Source organism: Falco rusticolus, chromosome 3 (assembly GCF_015220075.1).
Source record: "Falco rusticolus isolate bFalRus1 chromosome 3, bFalRus1.pri, whole genome shotgun sequence".
Classification (NCBI taxonomy): domain Eukaryota; kingdom Metazoa; phylum Chordata; class Aves; order Falconiformes; family Falconidae; genus Falco; species Falco rusticolus.
The window spans coordinates 3,323,734-3,341,993 of record NC_051189.1 but is presented as its reverse complement, the minus strand read 5'-3'; the positions used below and the strand labels follow the sequence as shown (position 1 = coordinate 3,341,993).

The following is an 18,260-nucleotide window of genomic DNA, read 5'->3' as shown; positions in this document are numbered from 1 at the left end:
GACAGGTTGGGTCAGTGCCAAAGACAGAGTGACCCACTTCACTCATAAGAGAGAGTCAGCAATATGTTTATTGGTATAAAGCAGCAATGTAATGAAGCTTAATAGTAAATGCGACAGTGGTTAAAGATTCAATGGCAAGGTACACCTGCTTACTGCACAGAGGACAGGGTCAGACAAAACTGTCAGGGAGACCCTCCCGTTGAGTCACGAGGTTCAGAAAGGACCCACTTGCCTTCTGAACTCTTTCTCAGGGGGGAACTTAGGCATGGCTGGAATCAGACTTAGTCTCAGACTTGGTCACCAATTTATGTCTAAATGATTATATGTGCACAATTGATCCTTGATAGTACTTAGCAAAGTTTTCAAAGTTTAACATGCTATCAAATTGCTTTCTGAGAATCTATTGCTGCAAGGAATCTCTCACCCTTGAGCACTAACCTTGCGCGGTGGCCCTGCTCAAGGGGAGGTTCTGGTGTGCAGCCCACTGCCCTGCAGGAGAGCCCAATGGGCTCTGGGGCTGTCCGCTATTTATGGAATAAGATAACACTCATATTTGCATACTGACTACAGAAATTAGTTTCTTTCAGACAGATTGAGTCTGACCTTGACCAGCACTGGTAAGTGGGTTCATTGCTCAAATTAACCCTTGGCTGTCATGTTGTTATCTGTCTCCCCCGAGTGCACTGAGTCAGAAACAGCCATCACGACCAGCCACTGGCAGTTATCACTTGGGCATTGCTGTGGAAACAATGGTCAGGATGGAGGGGGGTGGGGTGGAGCACAGTGCCACAGTTGGTCTCTTCTCCCAGGTGATAGGATAGGAGGAAACGGCCTGATGTTGCACCAGGGGAGGTTTAAATTGGATATTAGGAAAAATTGCTTCACCAAAAGGGTTGTCAGGCATTGGAAAAGGCTGCCCAGAGAAGTGGTTGTCACAAACCCTGGAGGTGTTTAAAAGATGTGTAGATGTGGCACCTAGGGACATTGTTTAGTGGTGGACTTGACAGTGGGTTGGACTTGATAATCTTAAAGGTCTTTTCTAACCTAAATGATTTTCAGTCTTTTGCCTCAGTGGGAGTTGTCAGCACTTTCTTTTAAGGTGGTGTCTCACAGCTTTTATAGACCTCATTGATTGTGTGAAGCTTCCAGTAACACAGATAAGGGTCCTGCATATTTCTGGTAATAGGACTTCAATCCACAGATGTGGCATAATGGACGATAAGCCCGTTAGTGTACATGTATGGGTGCAAGAATGATATGGCCTCAGTATGTCATCTCTGGTTTTACTGCTTTTGCTGCTCGGTGAAGTCTCCAGGGGAGGGTGTTCCTAGTTCAGTGTCTTCATTGTAAAAATTTGTGGGGGTTTTGGTGGTTGTTTTTTTTTTTTTTTCCTTTTCATCAAACTTGGTGGGTAAACTTCATTACTTACCAAGAAGACCGTACGATCTTGCTGGGTATTAGCTGGTGGAAGCAAAGAAGAGCGCTCAAAGTCAGCCTTGTGCTAATCACTGTTGGAGCTTCTAGAAGGTGCCACAGTGGTCTGAGACACCAAGAAATATCCCCTGGTTAGTGGAGAAAGGTCCCACAGAGATGTGGGATTTGGAAGATTAAATGGAGTAAGTGGGTCCAGAGAAAAAAGGCTATAGCTCAGGTCCCTCACTGGGGTCATAATATTGTAGCAGTGAAACAAAGCTTGAATTTTTGAGCCCAGGCCCTTTAGCCTGTAATATCCTGCAGCAGCTGTTCAACCTTTTCTTTTTTTTCCCCCTGTATCTTTAATAAAATGTTAAAAAGATTTTTTGTGGCTGTCATTGCCATGGCACTGACATAGCTATAGCGTTCCCATCTGAACTGACAGTTATCTGCACTTGATAGAAAAAACAGAGGGGGGGGGGGAGGGAATCAAGCCTTTGAAATATAAAGTATTAGGTAAGAGTTTTATTTTGACAAATTTCCTTTTTCTTGTTTGCTTCGGCTGTTGAAGGTCTCACACTTCTCTGGTTTACCAGACATGATCTCAGCACAGGCCTTGAGTGGGATCAGCAAGTCTCATCCAGACAAACTCAGTTTCTCTATACATAACTTTTGCTGAGTGTTAGAACCACACTTTATGTAACAGTACTGAGTTGGACTGATAATTTGGACAACACGGAGCAGGCCTCTATTTCTGTAAAGGGTTTTGCCTAGACTTTGATAGCAGTATTTTTCTGCAGGCTGAAGGGAGAGATTTAAGTGCATGCCTGATGCTTTCCCTCTGCCATTAGAGGAGCTGAAGCGCTTCCTGACCTTGCAGAGGTCCTCACGTACCTGATGTTGTAGAGATCCCAGAGCCACCTTTGCTCGTGCTTAAACCCAGCTCTTGTTAACCAGTCTGTGAATCTCCCTGCCTGAGTTTGCCATGTGGTTTGCCTCCATACTGAACACAGGTTCAGCCACTTTACAGCTGGGCTGATGAACTGCTCACAACCCTCAGGACACAGCTTCATCTGCTTTACCAAGTCGAGTCCTCTCTGGAAGAAGGAGGGGGCAGTTTTGGCAATTCATTCCTTACAGCAGTGGTGCAACACTGGCTAAGCACAGTCCAGCCAGCCTGCCAGGTCTGTGCTTAACGACTGCTCCAAATGAGATTGCCATTTGGGCTAAGGCAAGTGTAAACATTGGTGTGACATGACCAGCCTCCTGGGTGCTTGCACTGGTACAAAACCCCCTCAGTTCTGCTAATAATTCATTGCAAACACAACTTGTATCTTTGATTTTATTTTTTTAGTAGGAAACATCTATTAATATGAAGTGTAGAAATGATTTTAAAATAAGTCTTGATCTGTTTTGAAGCCTTATCAGCTACAGCCACCCAATACATGAGTTAACCAGATGGAGGCGGGGAGAGGGAAGTGAGATAAGTAAGAAAATAATCAGTTAAATAGGTGATCTAAGATGCCAAACCAGTTCTCATGGTCAACTTGTCAGGCCCAGGCTGTCTCCATAGCATGGATCTGAGGGCTGAGCCTGTTCAGCTGAGGATCCAGACCTTTTGCAGGCAGTGTAGGACGTACAAAAGCACACAGTGAGAGTGCTTTCTGTTTCACTTTACCTTTCCCAGGGAGAGAGTCATGTGAAGGACTGCTGAAATGTACCTGATCCTCTTGCATTTCTCCCATTGATGCTGAAAATAAACATTGGAGAATATAATTCTGATCTGATTCTTTCAACTGACTTTTCAAAATAACGTTTTGAAGTCTGTGGTTTGTTTATGCTGGGATACGGCCTTTGCTGCAGCTTTTGCAGCAATGTATGTCTGTGCTTTGTTCCACCAATGCTGTGTTCAGGAGCTGACGGAGCTCAATCACCCTGCCCACAACAGGCAGGCAACAACTGACGTTGCTTAAACTTCTTAACCTGTTGCTTAACCTGTAGAGGGACTTGCATGGGACAGTTTGCCTTCCTAGGGCAAGACTGAAGGCAAGAGGATAAAACTTGCTAAAGTCTGAGTGCTGGGGGGGAGAAAAGGACATTGAGGTATCACTTTGGGTAGGTAGCTGAAAAATCAGACACTGCTCCCTGAATTAGTGCTAAGACAGTTGAGAAGCCTCAACAGCCCACCGTAAGCCCAGGAGTGCAACTTATATTTCTGAATAACTGATATTATTCTCGATCTTTTATGTGAAACGGTTTCTGGTGTTTTACTGTATCTCAATTCCTTCCCAGGGAGCTGAGGGAAAACAGGGTCCTCCAGGAATTAAAGGCTACGTAGGTGCACCGGTAAGTCGTGGCTCTTGTTAAATTTTTAACACTCTAGAAACTTTCTCTATTTTTTCAGTGTGCTCTGCCCAGCTATGTGGGGTTTTTATTATTATTGTTGTTGTTATTATTATTACTATTATTATTATTAAGCATTGTAGGGCATGTCTGACCTCTTACTTGTAGTGTTCAAATGGTGACATTTTCTCGACTTCATTGAGTTTCTTCTGACTTCTTTAAATGAGAACAGACCTGTAGCCAGTAGAGAGATGACGGCAGAAATGTCTTGATTACGGAGATAACAGCTGGTGATTTTGTGATGCTTCCACTGTAATGCAATTTCTTTGGTTTGTGTTGATGCACCATTTATATGGTACTTGAAAATTTCATCATAATGAGAAAAAATACTACTTCTCAGCAAGTTTCCAATCACATTTTCCAAACTGTCAGGGAATAGCCTTTGGGCTCAGGGGGGAAACCTGCCTTGAATGAACAGACAGCAAGACCAGAGTAAATCGGATTCTATCAAGTAAACATTTCTGTCTTGTGGTCTCACCTTGGTAATTATGGAGGCAGCCTTTGAGAGGGTGTTCTAAAGGCTGATAGGGTTTTCTGAGATTTGAGGACATGACTGCATCAGGACAACCCCCAGTATCAGTACAGGCTGGGGGATAAAGGGATTAAGAGCAGCCCTGCAGAGAAGGACTTGGGGGCACTAGAGGATGAAAAGCTGGACATGAGCCAGCAATGTGCCCTCGCAGCCCAGAAAGCCAACTGTATCCTGGGCTGCACCAGGGCGAGGGAGGTGGTTCTGCCCCTCTACTCCACTCTCATGAGACCCCACCTGCAGTACTGCATTCAGCTCTGGAACCCTCAGTACAGGAAAAGACGTGGACCTGTTGGAGCATGGAGAAGGACCACCAAAACAACCATAGAGATGGAGCACCTCTCCTGTGAAGACAGGCTGAGAGACTTGGGGTTGTTCAGCCTGGAGAAGAGAAGGCTCCAGGGAGACCTTATTGCAGCCTGCCAGCACCTAAAGGGGACTTATGAGGAAGACAGGGCGTTTTAGTAGGGCCTGTTGCAACAGGATAAGGGGTAATGATTTTGAACTAAAAGAGAGTAGATTTAGACTACATATAAAGAAGATGTTTTTTATGATGAGGGTGGTGAAACACTGGCACAGATTGCCTAGAGAGGTGGTAGATGTCCCATCCCTTGAGACATTCAAGGTCAGGTTGGACGGGGCTCTGAGCAACCTGATCTAGTGGAAGGTGTCCCTGCTCATTGCAGGGGGTTTGGACTAGATGACCTTCAAAGGTTCTTTCCAGCCCAAACCATTCTATAATATTATGACTGTATATCACTGCTCTTTAGTGGCATAACAGATGTCCTCATGTGCTGAAAGATTTCCCTGTGTCAGCCAAGGATTTGCTTTGCAGCTCACTACAAACGGGTTCAATGTGCTCAAAAGAGCTCGAGCACTCAGGTGCATGTTTCCCTGTGTGGTCAAAGGTTCAATGGTACTGGGCTTGAAGATGATGAAATAAACATGGGGGTGACATTACCTGTCCATGTGATAGATTTGCAATATTAATGAGATAAATGGACAAAGCTATGTGAACACTTCCTTCCTGCTCTTTGAGTCACCTTTTTGTGTGAGAAGTAGAACACTCATGTGGTGCACCATTACTGTAGGTCCTATCCTTTTCTGTCATAAGATTGAAGTTTGGCTTGGGCTGCTGGGGAGGAGCAAGGCACAGTCTACATGAAAGCCCCGTAGTCATTAGTGCATTACAGGAGTCATATTTTAAGATATCCTGCCATTTGCTTTCTGGAAATAGCAGGGTTACTTCTTTGCAGCGTGGGAGGCTGTGGAGGCTCAGTTCAGATTGTTAGAGGTGGACAGGAGTGTACAGTTTGCTCACAGTCAACCGTGGCCTGAAATCTAAAAATCTTAGTTATGTAAATAATCCTAAGGGACAAATAAACCCAGACATGTCACTCTGATTAGCATGGAGGTAGCCTCCACTAGTGTAAAGTAAATTAATGTATAAGTGTGAATGGATTATTAGAATAAGAAGCATTTTAAGCTTTGGTAGTTTTAGAGAGATCACTACTGACTGAACATATTCATCTGCCTGGAGATATTAGTTGGTTGCTCTGTTGCTACAGTAAAGGTAAAATACAGGGTATTTGCCATGTCAAGAGAAGGTGAAATCTATTCCTGCCCATTGAGTCGATTGCCTGTGTTAGTGTCTCTGTCTTTCATCAAAATAAGCCTCAGCAAATGCTTCTGGTGTACCTGGGAGGAGATAAATTATGCGGTCCAGATGAACACTGGCATTGAACTCACAGTGAAAAAATGTGCTTGGGCCTCCAGGACAGGGATTATCTAACATTCGCCAGTTCTCAGAGGTACCTGCTGTCTGCCTAGCTACGGCATCCAAAACCACCAGGAACAGGCATTCTTGCTTATTGATGCGATAGGTTTTTCCATCAGTATTGTCCTCTACCTAAGTCCTCGTTGTTTACGAGCAACATGAAAAATGCAGAGCATTGGTTGTTTTCCAGACCATCTGCAGCTGTGGGGTGTTGCCTGTCCCTCCACACTGCTGTTGGCAGAAGGGTCGTGTGTCTGCAGGCAACATAATATTACAGACGTTCTTGGGCCCACAGGTCATCCTTGCTCTGTAGGTCTGCTTATATCATGCTTGTGGCCAGCTTGGAGGGCTGGCAACACAGAAAACATCCTTGAGGTTCACTTGAATAGATTATGCAGATGTGCACAGTGGTTTGGTGGCTACTTAGAGGACATAACTATGTCTCTACTTGGACTGAGCTTTATAATCTTTTTCTTTTTTAGGGTCTACAAGGAGAAAGAGGAGAAAAGGGAACACGAGGAGACAAGGTATTCCTGCTGCATGGTAGGAAAAGCCGGGCTGCTCTTTGCTTTTGCCCATTAGGTGAGGCGGTCTGCCAGGCCAGCAGCTCTGCAGGGTGATGGATGATGGAGTTTCCTCACTGCGCTGTACCTCCTGGTGCTGTCTGGGAACGACCTGCCATGGGAGTGCAGGAGGGCTTTGTGGATCTCTGCTGTCTGCTAAGTGACTTCTTGTCTGTGTGTAGCCAGGGATGGGGGGGAGAGGAAGGGAGTGGAGTGAAGGTCTACAATTGGGGAGATCTAGTGGGGTGTCCACATTCTGTGCACCACCTCAGAGCTTTGAATGACTACTGACCGCTGCTGACCGTTTCTGCATCCAGCATTTTCCCATTGCACTGCAGTTGCTCAGATTATCCAACTTCCTATGTTTCTGTCTTCTCCCATCACCATAAGCTTGGTAGTAGTAAGTACCAGGTAGTTTCTGTGTTAAAGAATCCAACCAGCTGGTGCTGCTTCCCGGTTTTCTGCTCTCTCCTGTCTGGGAGTAGCTGTTTTACAGAGTGCAGGACATGCTGGGATTTGAACCATGTTTATAGTTCAAGAAAGAGACCAAATGCCTGTTATACCTGGACTAAGCATTTAAAAGGAGAACTGGGCAGACACAAAGTCTTTGTTATTTCAGTTTGCTTGTTGTGTTTGGAGAGACCTCAGATGTGCAGACACTTCAGCTGCGGACCTGTCAGGCGGTGCTCGAGGCTGCCCAGAAATGCCACCAAAAATGTGTTTTGCCATCCCTGCCAGGAGAAGCGAGTGCTGGCCCACTCCTGCGCCCCAGCAAGCGGCTGGAGATGGGGCATCACCAGACTCTTGGTCAGACCCAAGTCACTCCTTTTGTCATGTTGGCAGAACAGGCAGCATGGCCTTTCTCGTCAGCTCCGAGTGGCTTGCTGCCCTGAGCGATGTACTGGCCTGCTTGTCTCAAGCTGGTCCTGAGACAGGAATATCTCAGTGTTGGTCAGGCAGCTTTGCCTCTGTTCAAGCCGTCTTTAGTCATATCCAGCTACATGTTTGTGCAGAGGAGGGAGTTGTTAGCATGGCCTTGTTCCCATTTCTCACTTTCCATCTCATTCTGGAGAAGAAACCCCAGTGATTTACACCAAGCCTACTGGGAAAAATGATCAATAGACCTTTAGTGTGAGATACTGTGTTTTGCTTTACCATGTGTTAAGGTGTCTGTTCCCAGTGTCCATTTTGTTGTTCGTGATGAAGTAGCCATGACCGTGTTTCTTATTATCTATCCCCAACATTGTAGCTAAAGCAAAAGGCTGGATCATACTTTTATCTTCCTTGTGCTTTTGCCTCAGCCCTGGCTCAGTGTGCTGTGTCTAGCCAGTGCCTTTGCTGCTTTTCCGGAGGTGAGGTTCTCTAATCTGCTGGAATATTTGGCTCCTGGAAGAAAATCCATCTTTCTGACATCACCGTGATGGGAGAAGAAGCTGGAGCTGTGTGTGGGCAGGCAGCTGACTAAGCTAGAGGAAGATTAAAGTGGGGAAGAAATGAATTAGGTTTTGTTTCGTTAAAAGGATATGCACAATTAGAGCTCCCACCCACCCACCCCCTTTTTTTTTTCTGGAGCAGCCAGATCTCTGCTACAACAATTGTACTCTGATTTTTTTCCAGGCCTTAATGATGGTCTCAGAGCACCTACTGCCATCGCTTTAATTTCTACCAGTCAGTACTAGTGTGAAAACAGTGGGCGTAAATTCGGCGGGCCAAATATTTTCTTGTCTGCTCTTCAGTCTGTAACTCGAATACTGACACCTACGCAACCTGTGTTTCTTTGTGCCTAGGAAGAGAAATGTTTATTATATCAGATGAGAGCATTAGCCCAGGCACTGAGTATTGGTCTATTGAACCTGTACCCTAGTATCATAAAAACCCTAAAGATCCCATAATACATCTTGCTGCTCTATTCTTATATCCTGGGACCTCAGATGTAACTATTGAGGTTTTAGGGGGATTTTTCCAAATCCAGTAGTAGTATTGGTTACACGTGCGCTTTAGGAAAGCCACTGCACAATATGAGTGATCTGTCGTGTCCTTTTGTATCCACTGTGCTCACCATAGACGCTGGGACAGACTTTGCAGAGATATGCATGATGCACTTACCTGCCAACATCAGCCATATATGTATGTGATACTTGGCATGTTAATTTAGGCATGTACAGCAGTTCAGCACGACACGGGGCATTGCTTTTGCTGCGTATGCCTATGTCCATCCTGTAAATCCTTGTCTGCTGTATTGGAGAAGAGCTCATGTAAGGAGGCAGCAGGGTTGGTCTGCTGCTGCCAGGTTCCTTGTGCAGTGGGTTTGCTCTCTTTCAGTCTTTCTCAGGGCTCTGCAGACTTGTAGGGAATCATTTTTCCAACAAATCATTACACTTTCTAACTGGTAGGGGTCAGAAAACAGCACTAAAGTTTCTGTGGAATTGACATTTCCCCAAGTTGCTTATGACTCTTCACTATTTTGTTCCAGTGGTTAAAAGCAGAAAAAACAGTAGAGCACAGGAGAAAGAAATTGGGGTCTTAAAGTGAAAATTTTAGAATCAGATTTTTATTGTGTTTGTTCTTTCTTCTGGGGGGAAAAAAATCCTGACAAAACACCTTTTCCTAAATAGCCCTTTTTAAAGAATGTAAAAATAAGAAAAAAAATACTTATAATGAGAGATTTTTCTGAAGAAACAACTAAAAACACAATTATTTGGAGTGTTTTCAAACAGGTTTATTCTATTATTGTATAAATAATAAACTCACCTTTCCCAGCCCCCATTTACTAGCAGTAAGAACATTGACGCTTTTCTGTTTTGGCAGCTAAAATAGCGTGTGTGAAGTACTCATTGCTGCAGTGTATTGATGTTAAAAAATTCTTTTGAGAATACACTGCACATTTTTTCAGCAATCTACCAGACTGTTGCTTATTGAAAGTCTCGTCAAGTCAGGATACTGGTAGTTCAGTCAGTGCAAAGGAAAACCATTAATGTGGAAACAATCGCCCAAAAGGAAGTACGTATGGATGTCTGATGTACTCTATAGGGTACAGAGCTCTCTAATTTCATTCCTCAGATACATAATTTTGAAATAACATTTATGTTGCAAGATGTCTTTCTAAAGGGGAAAAATAAATGATTTCCCAAGCCGTTTCTGACTTGCTGAATCAATGTAGTTTTCAAAAGGAGCTAATTAAATCCAGTGCCATAAGTGTGGGTTTGCAGATAATAACAGAGGTCTAACAGGGATCCTGTGGGGATAGTAATCAGAATTTACTCATTTCAAAAAATGAAGTAAACTAAATTTTACTTGTTGTAGTTGTAGAATTGCTTTTACATGCACATTTATGTTAGCAGTGCACTGTGTGTGTATATTTGATGATTTATATTCAGCTGTGTGTGCATGGATCCAAGCAAAATCAGTGTTTCATTTTACAGAGCAAGAGAAAGCCTCTGTTCCAAAGAGTTTTAGACTAAAGAGTCAGAAATAGATAGGGCCACAATTTGTAAGAGAGAAGTGAAGTTCGCGGGAGTATGTCATTGATCTGATCATCATTTCTATTGAGGATCTGGATTATAAAAATATGAAATACGTTAAGCTTGAACGTGGAAGTACGGTGGAGGTTAGGGTCAGAATCAGAATGATCGTGAAATCACAATCTCCCAAAGCAGAGGTGATGTTGTGAAAGGGCAGCTGCAGGATGCTTAATACACAGGTTGGGAACATCTGATTAAGGAGCTGTCCTGCAGAAGAGAGTTTGGGGTGAAGTAAACATTATTCTGGGCTTCAAACAAAAGAAGACTCTCTAAAATGTGAAATAATCTTTCTACTCCAAGTTAACCTCAGCTGCATCCAGTTTTGGGCATGTAGCTACAGTGGAGACATGGGACAATTGGACAGCGCACAAATGGGAGCAACAAAAATGATCAGAGGTCTGAAAGACATGCCCATGAAGAGTATTGAGGTTGTTTAGTCTAGAGAAGGGGGGGGAGTTTTGTAAGTCTTCAAATACATAAAAGGCCGTTGTAAAGATGAAGAGAACAGTCTGTTCTCTGTCGGGAGTTACGGAAAGGCATACTGGTCTGAAACTGTACAAGAATAAAACAGGTTTAGGTACAGGAGAAAAAAAACCAAACAACCATATCTTCAGGTATTAAAAATATAGTAGTGGAATAGATTGCCTGTGGACTTTGTGGACTGTCCAGCTCTGAAGACATACTGGAATAGATTAATTGTTCCCCTAGGTTACAGAAAGCAAAGGTGAAAAATGAAAGGTTTTTCTTAACTGAGTAAAAATGAACTATTGCTGCATTGTGGCTTCATTATTTTTTGTAAGAGCTGGTGTTCTCCTGGTGTACTTTGTCCAGTTTGCATGAACCCACCTCAGCAGGCAGAGGAAGGGTGCCGATGTGGAAAGCTAGCACACAACTTCTTCTGGTCACAGCGGCTTTTCACAGTACAGATGTGGGGACTTCAGCCATTTTCTTTGTTAGTCTGGCTTGAATTTCTCTCCTTACTCTTGGAGCAGCTAACACAGCCATCTCTTGCGGAATGGTGGTGTAAACACCATGGATTTGAGTTATAGTGGTTCTTTCTCTTCTTTTTCCAGGGAGAACGAGGCCTAGATGGGTTCCCTGGAAAGCCAGGTGTGGAGGGGAAACAGGTACGTGCCACATACTTAACAAATGGAGGCTTTTCTTTGGAACAAGTGCAAATTGACTGTAAAACTGGGGCTTATCCTGGGTGGTACTGAGCTATGGAAGGACCCCACTGCATCAGCTGTTTTCATACTCCTTATTCTAGGGATCTGTGTTGGCATAGTATTCTTGTTTTGTTTGATTGCTTTTAGAATTAAATTGTAATGCAATATACACTTAAAAGAAATGCCATTCTTTTCAACATGGTAGGTTAGATGTTTGTCTTAGTTTTCGTTAAAGACATAAGAAAGCGCATATAAAAGTTCAGCTGTTTACGCCTGATTTTTATAAACTTCTTTTTCCCCCTCCCACAACATGAAAGGGAGATAACTGGATTTAATATATTTGGTTTGTTTTCTATAAGAAAGGCTTGGAACTGTTTACATTTTTAAGACAAGATGAAACCAGAAAATAGTCTAAAAGTCAGTATATTTCTGCTGATTAGACAGATAATGCTTTTCTGAAGCTACTATCTGTAGATCCCACAAGACTGTTTTCATTACTCAGGGTATGATACCTAATGAGAGGCATCCTTTATTCTCAAGGATCTTCTGGTCTAAATACCAAAAGACAGAGTAAGAAGCAGAGGCTAAAAAGTGATTTGCCAAATGCCTGCAGCTAATCATTGCCACCCTTGAGCCTCAAGCCTCTAGGATGCTGCGTCTGCATTCTATTCACTAGCCCTTGCTGTTTCCCTCTCTGGAAAACATAATTTGGAGGCATGTTTTTGCAGTTAGAGAGGAGTTGCACCTCGAATCCTCAGGGTGGTTCAACTTCAGGTGGTTGATCCCGCAGCTCACACAGACAAAGCGGCTGATGGGGTCTGACCTGAACATGCTTTACAAGCATGGCAGCCACGTGCTGCCCAAGGGCCTTGCTCTCACTCTTTTAGCAGCTAGAGTTTCAATTTGATTTTGTTGGGAAATTTTTTTTGTTTCCATATTAGACACTCTTTTTGTATTTAGATGGCAAGGTGTTGTGTCATTAGCAGTCTTAATCTTTGTTAAATCTGTATCTTTCTTTCTGTAAGGTGATAGACATTTTTGCACCAAATGTTGTTCTGCTTCTTCGTGGTGGTTTGGATGATGAATTGTCACTCTGCTCTGTTCCTCAGCCACAGTTTACCCTATACTGAGAATTATTTGTCTAGTTAGTGTTTATCACTATCCTTATAAGATGGAAATGTTTTCTGGTGCTAGATGCAGCACTGGAATCACGATGCACTATATTCACTATGCCCATTACATTCTTTACAGACCTGGTTTATACTTGCAGCAAATGTAGATGAAGTGAGAAATTGCAGAGAGATGTGAAAGTGGATGCTGATTGTTTACTGCTTCTAAGGAACAATTCCTCCCAGTGACATCTATTACAGAAGCTGGGTTTTTCTGAAGCTTTTTTTGCCTTTATCCTGTCTAGACACCTAGCAGTGGGCAAATCTTCACGCCTGAATTTTATCCTATATTTTGTGTCTGACACTGATGTACTCCCTGAACTGCAATCCTTCTAAACCAGCTGAAATTGGATTGCTGTTATCGTGGCTGCTGTGGCATCTCCATCCTTATTCCTCCTCCCTCTCCATGCACCAGAGCCAAGCTGTGTGTTGTATTAGCACCTACCCCAGTGCAATGTGCTGCCGATACCCAAACCTACAGCCTTATGTTTCTCCTGCACTTCAAGGGAATAGCAACTGATGACCTGCAGTATGTAACCAAAGATTTTTCTCTTTGTTTTACCTGTTTATAGGGCCCTGCTGGCAGCCCAGGCCCTCCAGGTGCCAGTGGGACCAAAGGAGAAAAGGTGAGTTGGGATGGGATGCACAGGAGGGATCTGGACACACGTTTGTTGATTCTTCCTTGGGCCCCTTGGCATAGAAATATCAGGGCTGTTGGCCTAACATTTATATCATTTGTGTACAAGTGAAGCTTATATGCATTTCAATGTTTCACTTTCCTGATATTGCTTCAGTCTGAAATGGGTAAAAGTGTCTAGTTATAGCTCCTCTGCTCTTAGTTTAACCCTTGTAGTGGGACAGAGGGAAGTAGGGAGTAGTTTTCTACTGAGGAAGAGGAAATCTTCCTCACCTAAGAAAGGTGAATAGAAATGTCAATATGTTTGTGTCAATGCCGGTTTTCTGACCCAGGAGATGTAGAATGGACTTAGAAAGTGCCGATCAACTGAGCCCAACCCCCTTACCTGCAAAATAATTATTCACTGCTCTCAGCAGCAATTTTGACCTCATTAATTTACCGAGTTGATAGAGTTTCCAGGACAGCCATATGTTTCCCTCTCAGGTAGAGGTGATGCTGTGGTTTTGGTATTTCCTACCCAGTTCTTCGGCATGAGTGGAAAGGCATGCCCAGTTCTGAATTTTCTTTCTCCTTTTCTCCTCCAGATAAGGCAGTGAGCCTTATCCAAGAATGCAGAGATCAGAAGTAAATCTCTATCTCCCATTACTTTCCCACTCAGTTGCAACAGTTATAGGTGAGGTTTAAGAAGTACCTACAAGCAGTGTACTTCCACTGAGGTGATAAGCAGCAAGAAATTCTTTGTGCTTCAGCATGTGTGGAGTAGAGAGCAGTCTTGAGTTCATAACACTTCATCCGTATCTCTTGAAATGGCTGAATTTAGGGGTTCCAGAAGATGTTGAGCTCCTTTCTCCATTATTTTCAATGCAGCTGATGTGTGTCTCTTCAGTCCTTCTGGCATAGTATGGTCTCTCTTTAGAATAAATAACAAATAGCAATTAAACATGTCTTAAGAGGAAGAGTATGAATGATATGCTGGGTCGTTCAGAGACCTACATAAGTAATGAACAAATAGAGTATGAAAGGAAGCTATATAATAATTTTTGCATGTCTGTATATAAAGCAAAGGATATACCTTCTGGGTGCTTAGTCTTAAAACATAATAATGATGGACACTGCTGGAGAAAAATGGGCTGGAACAAACTGATAGCCTAGATGGCAAAAAATCATGTAAAGAGGATGTAGCATCTCAGTGTCCTGCAAACTTTCATAACATGATTCTTCTCTATAAAATGACTTTGGCAAAACTGTACCATTTCTCACATATTTTCTATTTGTGAAGATTTTTTGCTCATTAACAAACAAAACATTTTGGCCCCTTAATCCATCCTGCAGACTCTGTTAGGGATCTAAGAATAAATCAGGTTTATTTGTGTGGTATGCATACACCAATTACAAGATTTTTGAAGCTCAGATTGAATCTTATGATGCATCCAGTGCATCATTCATTTTAAGTCACTAAATGTCATTAAAATCAATGTATAACAACACAGTAAAAGAGAACACAACCAGTTCCTACATGTATTCATCTGCAGGACAGAGAAAACAGAGTTAATTGGGATTGCATGTTCATATCTATTAATTACAGCATGGTATTGAAAATAAGAATGTACTACAGTAGTTGGAAAATGTACTCAGAGGTTTGATTTTGGTTTATGTTATGTATTGTGCTATATTCTGTGTTGTTTTTTTTTTTTTTATTTCTTTCATGTTTCCCTGCAGGGTGAACCAGGGCTTCCAGGACTGCCTGGCTCTTTAGTAAGATTTCTTTTTTAGATTTCTCAAACTCTGTAGGCATTATTGCATATGAGAAGAGAAGGTGGAAGCTGGAGGTGGGAGGACTTGATTGAGAGATGTTCTTAAATGTCTTTTCAAAAAAAAGTGAAGTTTAAGACAGTGAAGATTTTTTAAGAAGGCAAGTGATGGGTTCCAACTGCCACAATTTTGGGAAATTTTGAAATGTGAAGATCAGGACTTGAAGAGGCAATGAAAACATTGCCTCACATGCATCAGAGGGAGCAATACTGTGACAAGAATGTGTGGTTTCCAGGACAGTTGCCGAGCTGATTCCTAGTGGCCTTTGGAAAATAGAGCCTGTAAAAGTTATAAAAGCAAATGATATTTCAGAATTTAGTTGAATTAATGAGTGCCTTTGTCATGGGCTGGATGTGAAAGTTGGGATGGGAGACAAAAAAAATGAATTTCTGATGAAAGGGGATGAGCTTCCCTCGACTTTTATCAGAAAACGTCCTGGTGGAATATGAGACAAGTAAGACCTGTTGTGCTGAAATCAGGAAAGCAGTGATAAAAAAGAAAACTGAGAAAATAGGAAAGGGGCATTGGTCTTTCCTGTGGCACTAGATTTACATGCCTTTGTGCATCTCTCTGCCTTCAGCAATGCCAGAGAAATCACTAGCAGAGATGTAAAGATGTCCAGAGGTTAGTATTGTCTGTATAAAGAGATCATTTCCAAGTGAATGGAGAAAGAAGATTTACTACAATGTATGCAAAGGAGAGGTCTAGAACCCAGGTCTGCAGGGGCTGGTAACAAAACAGTTGGGGAGTATCCCTTTTACTTTCCAAAAAGTAGGTTTAAAATTAGGAAACAGCACTCTCGGACTATTGGTAGAAAGCATTAAAGGGCTGGTAATACCATGACGTTAACTGTAGCCCTGTGCCAAAGAAGGACTGGGTGCTAAAGGCAAGAATGAAAGCTGCCTGGTAATCATGAGAAAGGCAACAGGCAATTTCCTTGCTCAGAATGTAGTAGAAAGCAAAGGAGGGAGAACGAGAGAGCTCTGAAATAAACCTGTTTGGGTAAGAGCTTTTTACTGTCCTGTTTAAATGTGAAATTAGTGACATGGCAGTAGTTGCCAAGAGATTTTGAAAGACACACATAAAACCTGAAAATGAGCTTAAAGTTCCAGGAGGTGGGTGGAGAACTGGTTGAACACGCACCATATCCAAAGTCAGCCTGCTATTTATATGATGCCTTCTGCATCCAATAGATCTTTGTAATTTAAAGTAAGACATGAGCTGGGCAATTTACTAACTTATTTATACCAACGAGATAATGAATTAAGTTCTTACTCTTTATACAGCCACACAAATCGCTTCATAGGTAACTGGGTGAGCAAACCTTGTGGCAAGCTGAGCTGTTTAAATAGAAACTATCCCCCAGCCTGCAAAAGGATTTGAGGAGCTGTAGCAGTTAGTGTGCATCTTGAGGGAACGGCGAGGGGAGAGAAATACACTGTGGGGAACTGTCATACCTCTGGCACCTTCTGCGCTGTCTTTCCTCTTCTTATCCTTTATGACTCTACATTTTTATTGCAGGTGCCTACTGAAGGCCTAAAAGGAGAGCAAGTAAGAGAGATTCAATATCTATTCTTCTGTTGCAAGGATACTTCACGTAGCTCTGTTGCCTGATAGGTTAGATTTTGCTTTAAAATAATACATTAAAGTGGATAGAACCATTGTCAGGCCATCAGGAATTGAGTTTTCTTATTTACAGTGGATAAAATTAATAAGAAAGGAAAAAGGGCAATGTCCTTTTCAGATTCAGTGAATCTAACATGAATGAGAAGTATAAACTGAGGTGTCAGCTATACGTTTCTTTACGTCCAGAGAAGTGTTAATATGAAACTTGAACTATTTGGACTTAATGCTGAGTTTGTCACTGAACCTGGGCACTCAAATAGGATAGACACCTGTTGCTTCAGTCTGTTAGTCCTACATATAAATAAAATATATTTTAATTTTGATTTTGTGTTGGTAGGCATATAATTCGTATGTAACTCTTATTTCACATAATGATATGCATCATATAAGTGATACTTTACAGCCCTTTGCAGCTGTGCTGGCTTGAGGAAAATGCCTGTGGAAGCCATTTTTGCAAGAATTGCTTTTCACCACCACTGAACTCCAACCCACAGTGTTTTGTTGGAAAATCTGTGATAGCCCAATGTCTTCGGATGAGTTACTACCTTTGAAAAATAAAGAGCTAGTTACAGATAAATGCCTGCTGAGCGTGGGTGGATCCGTCTGTGTGCAGTCTAATGAGTGCTGATTATTCAAGTAACCAAAGGATTAAAGAGAAAACCAGCTGGTCTCTGCACTGGTTCTTCAGGACCTATGAGGAAAGGGGTTGTATAGGTCCTGTAAAGATGTCCAACATGACTAATGTTATTTTTCATACAGATATTTTAACATTAAAAAAAATATTTCTGTAGGGAAAGCCTGGGCCACGAGGACCACAAGGCCAACCTGGATTTCCTGGACCTCCGGTAAGTTGTTTTTTTCACTCCTTGCCATTTCCAGAAACAGATACTCAGACTGGTATGAGGCATACAGGCAAAATTTTATATATTATTCAGGCACTAAGATTTTAGATTGCCCCCGTCCTCCTGCTTTCTTCACTGTTGAGAGAAGGCCTCCTGCTGTGGATGGCCACTCTGGGCACATAGAGGTGACACCCAGGACATGGGCAGTCATTGCACTGAGACAGACTTTGCCTCAAGGCTGTTGTCATGAAGAACCTGATTGTCTTTCTGTTTCTAATGTCCTGAAGAGCTGTATGGGCGTTCAATGCATCTCAGAGAGACACTCACTGTTAACTTGTAAGTTGTCCTAATGGATGTAAGGGAATGGTTGCTTTAAAACGGGTTGGCTTTATGCCCCAGTGTCGTGGCTAAAATATTTTGTGGGTGAAAAATGAGAATTGGGTATGCGTGTTTCTGCTTCGACACCATTTTTGCAACAATTTAGACATATCAGCATTGTCACTTTTGACTTAATTGTAGCTTATTCTAGTTATATTTTTATATATGTAATATATATAAAATATATTTTATAACCCAGCTCTGCAGGAAATCTCTGTTCAGACTGTCACTGCTGTCTCATTTGCAAATATTCTTACTTCCTCCTTTTTGAATTGTTTGTTGCGTTCCACTGTTGATTGGGTTTTGTAAAATTGATGGTGTTGTGAAACTGCATTACTTAGGTAAATCTGGTTTAAATTATGTAATTTAGATATAGTTGTGTGCCCTGTATTTAATCAGGGAGTTGTCGCTTTTCTCTGTCCTG

The 18,260-nt window shown here is 42.3% G+C and overlaps 1 protein-coding gene across 1 annotated transcript in view; it reads left to right on the top strand.

Annotated features, from left to right (window-relative positions):
* Positions 1–18,260, top strand: part of COL22A1 (collagen type XXII alpha 1 chain) — a 237,671-nt gene that overhangs the window by 131,506 nt on the left and 87,905 nt on the right. The window contains exons 16-22 of the mRNA XM_037381896.1: positions 3,706–3,759; positions 6,605–6,649; positions 11,280–11,333; positions 13,114–13,167; positions 14,898–14,933; positions 16,512–16,541; positions 17,408–17,461. Of these exons, the coding sequence (XP_037237793.1) occupies positions 3,706–3,759; positions 6,605–6,649; positions 11,280–11,333; positions 13,114–13,167; positions 14,898–14,933; positions 16,512–16,541; positions 17,408–17,461 (327 nt within the window). The remainder of the gene's footprint in view (positions 1–3,705; positions 3,760–6,604; positions 6,650–11,279; positions 11,334–13,113; positions 13,168–14,897; positions 14,934–16,511; positions 16,542–17,407; positions 17,462–18,260) is intronic.